The sequence below is a fragment of the Molothrus ater genome, unplaced genomic scaffold, assembly GCF_012460135.2.
Source record: "Molothrus ater isolate BHLD 08-10-18 breed brown headed cowbird unplaced genomic scaffold, BPBGC_Mater_1.1 matUn_MA602, whole genome shotgun sequence".
Classification (NCBI taxonomy): Eukaryota; Metazoa; Chordata; class Aves; order Passeriformes; family Icteridae; genus Molothrus; species Molothrus ater.
This window is the reverse complement of record NW_023416773.1, coordinates 63260-72647: the sequence shown is the minus strand read 5'-3', so window position 1 is coordinate 72647 and position 9388 is coordinate 63260. Positions and strand designations below refer to the sequence as shown.

At 45.3% G+C, this 9388-nt stretch overlaps 1 protein-coding gene across 1 annotated transcript; it reads right to left on the bottom strand.

Annotated features, from left to right (window-relative positions):
* Positions 1 to 7293: 7293 nt before the first annotated feature.
* On the bottom strand, positions 7294 to 9138 carry LOC118701359 (serine/threonine-protein kinase pim-1-like). Its single transcript, XM_036405983.1, has 4 exons — positions 9103 to 9138; positions 8292 to 8655; positions 7719 to 7895; positions 7294 to 7397 (listed from the first exon to the last, which is right to left on the bottom strand). The coding sequence occupies exons 1-4, from the start codon at positions 9136 to 9138 to the stop codon at positions 7294 to 7296; spliced, it is 681 nt and encodes a 226-aa protein (XP_036261876.1).
* Positions 9139 to 9388: the final 250 nt, after the last annotated feature.

Genomic DNA, 9388 nt, shown 5'->3' with positions numbered 1-9388 from the left:
AAATTACCCAGACTAAATGTAACCTGGATTATATTTGGAAAAGGTCAGAAAGGGCTTTCTAGCTTTAATGGCAGTGGAAAGGAGAAGGAAAAAGTAGGAGAGGGAACTTCAAGCTCTGTCTGCAGATATTACCTATGCAAATTTCAACTGGACAAGTCACACCCAGAACATTTCTGTGCCTCACATGTGTGTTACAGCTGGGTGTTCTCTGTTCTGAAGGGCCTGATCTGGCTTGACGTAGCTACAGTAGCTCAGTGCTGTCCTTAGCCAAGCATCCATTCATTCCATCCCACCTGGAGAATCCCTGGATAGCAATGCCCTTTCCATACCTCCCACCATAGGTAATGCCATAAGCATAAAACATACTGGAGAGGTATCCATACTTTAGGACAAAACTCATTTCTGCAGATCTGTTAGGGCAAAACTGATACTGCTCAGGTGTTTTGAGTGTTGATCAGCAAGGTCTCAATGGAATTCTAAAAATATAAAATGGGAAGATAGAAAAAACCTCAAACCTACAACATCAGCAGTTACGTCAATGAGGAGGGACAATTTTTTACATTTTTTATCCAAAATGCATGAACTCGGAAGAAGTATCCAACTGCTGACTTAAAGCAGACTTGTTTAAATAATAATCCAATTTTAGAAACCTCCCTTTCTAACCTAGGGATGGCTTCACAGCTTCCTTCTTTACTGGGTTTAAGATTCCCTTGGTTGTAAAGATTTCTTTAAGCTACTTCTCTTCATAAGCAATGGACTACAGTGAAATCATTTCTCTGCAGTATTTTCTCAGTGAAAAGGTCTACAAATTGATTTTTCACCCTTTGCCCTCCCTTTCAAGATACAAATTCAAATGTAAACATGGCAGACTATCACTGACAGTATATACATCTTTTCCCTCCAGTGACTTCATAAAAACACCATATACAAAGTATTAGACATGCATTAATAATAAACCTACATGAAGAACTTTGAGAAACATTGTGAGCTTTCAATTAAACATTTCTTTAAATAAAACCTCTCCAAATCTTGAACGAGAGCCCACTGTACTAAAGTGGGAAGATTGAAAGTAAAGATTTTCCTCCCTCTGAAAATGATAGAAGGAGTTAGATCTTCTGTTCTATGGGAATCCCAAACAAAAAAAAAAACAACACCAAAAAACATTTCATAATCATCTTGTTAACATTTTAAGATTTACAAAAATCTTCTTGCACTGTGCATGTTCCATACTCAAAATACTTCATCTTGCCCCTATATTACAGGAAAGAGTGCAAGCTTGGAGAAAACCAGGGCATAAACTATTAAAACACTTCATAAATTTAAAGAAATTCGTTGAATGACACCTTGAAATGAAGCCCACAGGTAGAGTACATTCCCTCCAGAAAAACTACCTGTAATTGTCAGTTGCATTCTGCTGAACTTCCTGACTGCAGCTGCCTGGAGAGTTGATAAAATCTGGTAATGAAATGTCTATTTTTAAGCTAAACAGCTATGACAACAAAATGCTTGGAGACATTTTCAAAATACATGACATCTTTCTTCAAAAATAGAACCATTTTTATTCAAAAGCAAAACCCACCACATTTAGTTATGGATGACTGATATCAGATACTTTATTTTAAGGTAAGTGTAAAAGGCAGATTAAGTTTCCATGTTATTTTGCACAAGATTTTTATGGTATAAAAGACATCCCCATTTTATATAGCTTTGAGCATCATCCTAGCAAAGGTGAGTTGAAAATTGGCACTCTCCTTGTTGCTGTAGGGATGGACACAGGACAACCACACACATGTGCAGCCACAGCAATGGATTCTCTTTTATTACAAGCTGTCCTTAAGTTTTATACTCCTAACAAAGCGTGATCTTAAGTCATTAGTTACATCAAAGCAGTTCATTATATTAATTGGACAAAGAAATAGCTTATTGTATTTTATTGGTACAAAGCAATTAATGTCAAGAATTCATTGGCAAGAGTTTACAATAAATTATTAAGCCACTTATGCTGCTCACTAAGGCACCTATCCTCTAATTGCAAATATCCCTTGTGTGTCTGTTTTATTGGTTTCCATGCTAACAGCCTTGCTTTCTTCCTTGCTATGGATAAACCCATATTTTATCAATTTCTTCTTCTGTTAGCTCAGTTGTTTGGCCTGCAGACCAGCTGCTAAGCCTGTCTCACTGTGATGTTGGCCAGGTCATTCTCCCTTGAAGAGTGACTGAACCCACTAGCAAAAAATGAGGTCATAATAAACAAATACTTGACATTACAGGGAATTGGTGCGACTCAGTGTAGCATTTGAAAAGCCATTTGCAGTTCTAGAGCATTTAGCAAATGCTAAGTCCCATTCTTTCTTGTTCAGAACATGAAGGAGTGACCTGCAGTACTTATGAAGAGAAATAAGTGAGACCACAGCTGTGGCCAACCACGGCTTCAAAAATATCATGTGCCATAAATAACTATAAGTGGCACTTTGCACCTTTTTGACCTCCTCTTTTTCCACTTGATATTCCAAATGGTTCCCTGTCTCAAGAAGAGCATGTATTTGTGACTTGGAGTTTGCTGAAATATCTTCTGATTGCAGCAGCCTGACGTGGTCTGAGTTCGACAAATTTTACAATGTGACACTTTATTAAGCTGAAATACACCAGTCATTTCAAACAAACATTCAATTTCATAAGCTAAAGATTGGATTCTATAAGGTTTTTATTCAAGATTGAGCATTTGCATATTTATTAATCTTAGATCAGAATTTAGAGCTCTGTCTGAACTCCAAGCTGTCAATCCTTTGATACACAGTAAAGAGCTCTTTGGTCTCTTCATTCTTTGAACTACAACAGCAAAATTGAAGATTTCACTGGGACAATTCCTTCCTCTCTTCTTTGAGATTAGAAAGTTATTTCAAAACTTTCCCTTTTTTTAAGTTTTTTGATTTTTTTTAATCCTTATTTCTCTTTAAAGCTACCATGCATTTAATCAAGAAAATGTTGATTTTGTTTGAATGCTGATTCTCCTTGAAATACCTCTCCCAGCAGAGAAATCCCATAAGAATAGCGTTAAACATTTTTCATTGTGAATTCAGAAAATTATTGCAACTGTATCTGCTGTCTTTTAAAAATCCTACAGCTTGTGGGAATACATATCCTTTCTGGCATATAAATCAATAAATACAGAATTCCAAAATGGAAAGATTATACAGTGCTCCTTTCATAGACTATCAAATTAACATTGTGATACTCACTTGCCTGCCACCAAATTCTATTTTGAAATTCCTTGTTATTAAATGTTGACAGTACTCTAGAGAGCAATCCAAATTTCTGTGACTGCTTTCAAAAGTTTAAGGACCCTGCGCACTGAGGCTCCCAAAAGGCTGTCTGGTCTCCACATTTTAAGCCTTAGGGAACAGATATATGATCCTTTATGAAATATCTAGCATTCCTTTAGTTCTGGCACAAGATTCTGATGGGAATAGCAAACATACACATGGAGAAGCCTTGCACACACTTCCCTTCACTTTGCTAGTGCACTGCCTCATTCAGATTTCTCTTTTCTTGGCAAGCCTCAGTAGCCAAACCTATGCCTTATTAATAGATTCGCTGTGGTTTCTGCAATATCACTGGATGCCAGTAATTGCCCAATCTACAGCAGTAGATGTCTTAAAATACCATGAGCCCCACTGGTATCTAATTATTTACCTGGAGCCAAATTCTGCTGTTAAACCCATGAAAACATCTTCCCAGTACTAATTTTCACCTTACTAATTTTCATTTACTTCCTGTGGCAAATAACCAAGCTGCTGATCTTTACTTCCACTCCCCACTATCAATTATTTTGACTCCAAGACAACAAAGGCTGTGATTTAGAGGCAAGCGGAGCATAATAAAAACATGCAGAAAGTCTGTTTTTAAAGCATGTTCTCACACCAATACTCTATACCCAAGCACAATTTTAATCAGGTGAGAAAAGGAGAAAAAGAAGGAGGTTTGTTTGACAAATTAGAATTAACTAACACTTTTCAGATATTGAATGGTAGTTGCTATACATTGAAAAGCTTGAAAATCAGACCTTATTCCTTGATATAGGTAATTGCTATTGAAAAATTGCTCATTTCAGGGAAATACTGCACTTCTGCCAAGTGCAGACCAAGAAAAATGAGGTTACAATAACTAGCTATAGGATAAAGTGTGAATTATTTACCATGCTTGATTCACATGCATAATTCTTAACAGAAAAGCATGCAAATCAGATCAGACAATTCCACACAATAATATAATTACTAATTTCATACCCAATTACTTCATCAGTGTCTGTAATTGTATTATTTAGAGCTACAGATCTGATAATATTCTTGTTTGCATATTTTACAGACAGCTAGTACATTTTTGGAGTCTATGTAGATACTCAGTATAGAATTTTAAACCCCAATTTCTATACTTCAGATATAAAGATAAGGCCATATCCTTATAACAAATATTTTCATCTAACTGTAGAAGAATATCTTCAACTTCTATCTTTCTCTGCTTTGGAAGGCATAAACTGTACTCTGTTACAAATCAGAGTGATTTTTTCAATGGCAGAAAACATAATTCAGTATTTGTTTGATAGAAAGTAGACAGAAAATGCAGAGTAGCCTTTTACTTAAGTAGTAACCATTGCTGCCATTAAGCCTTAAGTAACAATCAACTTGCTGCTGCTGCACTTGACAGATTCAGGTAGAAACTTAACAAAACTCTATTCAATATTCAGAATTTCTACTGATGGTTATCTTCAACACACTGTTCTAATTTGCAGTTTCTATGACAACTGGAGCAGCACTAATTTCTTCAAATCAAAAGGAAACATAATTCAATTTTTATATTTAAACAAGAACAGGCACAATTTTCTTTGAAAGCTGTTCCAGCAGATTGAGCATATATAGATCTACATATGTATCTCCATTTTAATGCAAAAACCATAGCCATATATATTCCATTTCAAAGATTTACCAAAGCAGAGAAAAGAGCAATCTATTTGAGCAACCTATTTTTTATGCAACATTAGGAAATTTTAGTCAGTACTGAAAGAATTGTACTTTTACCTTTTAAAAATATTCACTACAAACCATGTGAATTTCTTTAGTTAGATGGAATAAAACAATGAAAAAAGCAGCATAAATATTGTGCTTCTTTGTCAAAGAGTTTCCCATAATCCTATATGATTATGAGGCATAGGATCTTTTTTTTCCCATACACCTGTTGCTCAAGTTGAACTCTCTGAACCTGACAAAGAGAAGCACAAATATCTATAAGCTATTGTAAGATTATGACTCAGTGTATTGATTTCAGTGGTACCAGTCATACATTTGTGTAATGCCTTTTCTAGTAACTCCAATTCCTTAAATATATTGTGGTCTTAGCCACAAAAAGTCTAATGGCACCAGAAAAGTACAATGCCAAAATAAGCAAAATTCATCACACCCACTGAAGGTATTTGTGATTGAAGAAACAGGTTATTTTTTGTGCTGTTCCTGTATCTCTACTTCTCTTTAGCCTTACTCCTTGCTAAATGTTCTTGCTGTATCACTGGGCAGCCAGGCCCCCACACAGGGCAGCACTGGACAGCTGAGGGTCAGGGAATGGTTTCTGCACCACTACAGAGCCCCCCAGCAAACCAGCTCACCTGTCCAGTCTCCCTTCAAATAGTGAGGGATTGACATAAAATACATGTATGTGAAATCAACATTTTTTCAAGTCACTGCTATTCTGCCAGAAAAATAATAGCTGGGTTTAAAATTGTGTACTGGAAAATAGACTGGGAATTAATTTTCTGATTTAAATCAGAACTTTACTGAGTCCATCCTTCTTCCTCTAATAATTCTGTCTCAGTTAATAATAATAATAATAATAATAATAATAATAATAATAAATAATAATAATAATAATAATAATAACAATAATAATAATAATAATTGTCTGTTAAATTATTTCTTTTCCTTGAAAAGCCCCTTCAGAGGGAGCAGGAAATACAAAAAACATCTTGTCAAACACAGTGGAGGAGTGCTGTCATCTGTTTCAGTTGTGGAGATAGCCTTTCTTAGCTTTTTGGCTAAGAGAAGAGGGAAGAGGAACAGGAAGGCCAGTCATCCCAAAAGAATAGTCATATCACATTTGGAATCACTTCTCCACACAAGGGAACACTTCAACCACTTGTTCTGAAATCACTCCTAAGACAGGTCTGGACAAGCTAAAAGCACTCATATCCCTTTGTTTCTGCAGAGCCCAAACTAAGTAGCCCTCACGCAGTGAAATGTGGCAGGGGGAAGTACATGGCCACTCTATGTCCAAGACATTTAACATAACAATACAGTGGGATTGATGAGGAAGGAACATGAAGGCCATGATTTTATCCTGGCACATTTTGCTGTGCAAGACATCTCTCCAGGGCTTTAGTCCTTGCAAGGCTGTAATTTGCGCGGTGCTGCTTCAAGCTGGGAAGAGCCTTGCAAAGAGCACAGCGATTTGGTGGCGCTTTGCAGCTCCCTGAGCAGTCTGAAATCTGCTCTCTTCATGCTCCAAGCTGAGGCTTTGCTGGCCCTTTTCCTCTTGTCAGAGGTTTGAGCATCCAATTTATTTGTGGTGGCTGTGGCCAAGAGGGCCCCCAATCCCTGCTTGGCCCAGGGCACGTGGGGCTCAGACGGCAGCCTGGCTCTAGCGGGGCTGAGCTGGAGAGCCCTGGGCTGTGGGAGGCTCCTCCCTTGCTGGGAGGAGTTTTCCTGGGGAGGAAGAAGGCTCTGGCATGAGCCACGAGGCCCGGTGAGCATTTGCCTGCTGCCGATGGGAGGGAAAGAAAGAGGAAGAGTTCACCGGGCTCAATGTGAAATGACGTTCTGCTGCTTCTGGTTCTTCTCAGAGCTTTGGAGAGGAGGCATCTCTGTCCCTGATACACGCTGATCCTTGCAATGCACACAGGGACCCTTGTGTCACTTCAGGAGACACACCAAGAAGCCCTTGTCACTTTCAAAGGGCAGCTGTTGTTTCACTGTTGCATTTCTTGGCTCGGTCAAACCCCTCCTACCCGCACTACAGCTTGTGCTTGGAGACACAAAAGTAGCAGCCTGGAGGAAAGGCATGGAAAGCTTGACAAAGGCTGAAGGGAGCCCTCTGATTTGCCCTTTTCCCAAGAGGTTTCTTTAGCTGAAGTTGCTGACAGGGACCAGACTTGACACGCCGCAATGGGTTTGTTGTTGTTTTATTTCTCGGGTCCTCAGTCCTGCATGGGATTCTGTAAGTGGGTGCTGCAGAGGCTCCAGCAAGGCATCAAAAACGCCTGCCCTGCACCCAGGGGTGGCGCAAGATCTCCTCCAGCTCCGGCCTGTCCGCGGGGTTCTTGGCCAAACAGCAGCGGATCAGGTGCTGGCACTCTGGGGAGAGAAGGCAGACAGCGCCGGTCACTGGCAGAAGGCTCCTGCCCAGCTGGCCCCGGCGCCCGCAGGGCCCAGCCGCGCTGCGTGTGCTCGGGGCTGCGGCGGCCTCCCGAGCCACTCTACCCCGCGGGAAGAGAGCGGCACGGCGGGACACGGCCGCCTCCTTGGGCCGCACGGGCCACGCTGACCCCGTGGGCACGGGCCACCTCCCGTGGCCGGCCCTGGGGGCAGATGGACGGTGCGCGGAGCTGCGTGAGGGCCGCGCCGGGCTGCGCGCCACCCGCTGCCAAAGCCGGCTTGTTGGGGCCGGAGACCAACCTGGAGAGACCTGCTGCCAGAAGAAGAGCTGCCCCAGCACGATGGCATGGTCGTCCTCGAAGGGGAGGGTGCCACAGACCATGACGTACAGCAGCACGCCCAGGGACCAGACGGTCGCCGCGTGGCCGTGGTAGCAGCCCAGACAGATCCACTCGGGCGGGCTGTAGGCGTGCGTTCCTAGGGGAGACAGGCGGTGCTGTCCAGGCGCGGGCTGCTGCCTTCCAGAGCCCGGCGCCAGGCTCCTGGCTGAGGCAGGGGCTGCACCCACGGCCACAGCTTCCCCCCCGAGGCCACCCTGCGTCCCCCAGCCAGCTGGCCAAAGCCAAGGAACCATTCTCCGAGGCAGAGAAGGCCAGAGGAGCGGCCCAGGCCCTTGCTGGCCTGCCGAGCCAGGAGGCCCGGAGCCAGCTTTTGGCGCCCCCCTCTGTGGGCAGGGCCGGCAGCCGGCTCCCGGGGCACGGCGTCTGCCCCGGGCCAAAGGGCAGCTGGCTGAAGGCCGCAGCCCGCAGCCCAGCAGGGAGTGGGGCCCTGCCGTGCCTGGCACTGGGAGCAGGGCCCGGGCCCTGGGCTCACCAGCAAACCGCGTGTAGGCCCGCTCCTGGAGGAAGGTGCCGCAGCCGAAGTCGATGAGCTTCAGGTCGCCGCTCTCCGGGTCCACGAGGAGGTTCTCTGGCTTGATGTCCCGGTGCAGGACACCGCAGGCGGTGCAGTGCCGCACGGCCTCCAGCACCTGGACGAAAAGCCAGCGCGCCATCTTGCACAGGAACTCCTGCTCCAGCAGGAACTGCAGGAGATCCTGCCATGCCTCCGGACGCTCCAGCACCAGCACGAAGCTGTCAGGCAGCTCGAACCAGTCGAGGAGCTGGATGATGTTGTAGCAGCCAGAGCCCACCTTCTCCATCAGCACGATCTCCATGGGCACGCGGGTGCCATCGGGCTGCGAGGAGGAGAAAATCAGTGCCTGCGGCAGGCCTGATGCTGCCCTGGGGCTGCTGCGCTGCGCCCTGCCTGGGATGGCCCCGTGCCCCCTTGCGCAGCCTCCCTGGTGCTGGGGCTTCCTCCCGCCCAGGGGATGCTTGGGGGTGCCCCTGCCCGGCCCCCGCCGCCGCTGTTTGGCACAGCCGGGCCCGCAATGCTGACAGGTCTCCCTGAGCCTCTGTGAGGGATGGAGGCTGTCAGAGATAGCAGAGGCTCCTGGCAGGATGCAGGGTCTCTGACAGCCTGAGGTTCTTGCAGGGATGGCGGCTCTCCCCTGCTGTGCCATCCTTGCAGGCCTTGAGGCTCTCCCAGGGATGGAGAATCTTGCTGGGAGCAGCCTCTTGAAGGGATGGAGGCTTCGGGAGGAGCTGGTCAGGCCACAGCAGGGCAGGTGGCCTAGCTTCACCAGCTGCTGCAGTTGTTTCCACAGCGCCTGCCACATCCCCGAGTAGAGCGGCGCCCGTGTCCCCTTGGGATCTCAGAGCAGCCGCATCAGCTCCTGCAGCTCCTGGGCCAGAGCCACGCAGGGGCCGCAGCTGCAGGGCCTGCCCAGGGGGCTGGCGGGAGCACGTGGCCGCTTGCGCCGAGTGGCCCGAGGCCTGCAGGGCCTGGGAGCCGCAGGGGCTCCTCGGTTCCTGCGTGAGCCTCCGGGCCGGACCCCGGGGTGCTCGCTCCTCTGCGCTGTCCGTGCC

What these genes read in the sequence shown, in the direction of transcription:
- LOC118701359 (XM_036405983.1), bottom strand. Translation starts at nt 9,138, where the DNA reads ATGTGGCAGGCGCTGTGGAAACAACTGCAGCAGCTG. An exon ending in GGAAACAACTGCAGCAGCTG is followed by an intron (nt 8,656 to 9,102) that starts GTGAAGCTAGGC and finishes TCCTCCTCGCAG; the next exon opens with CCCGATGGCACCCGCGTGCC. An exon ending in CTGGCAGCAGGTCTCTCCAG is followed by an intron (nt 7,398 to 7,718) that starts GTTGGTCTCCGG and finishes TTCTCTCCCCAG; the next exon opens with AGTGCCAGCACCTGATCCGC.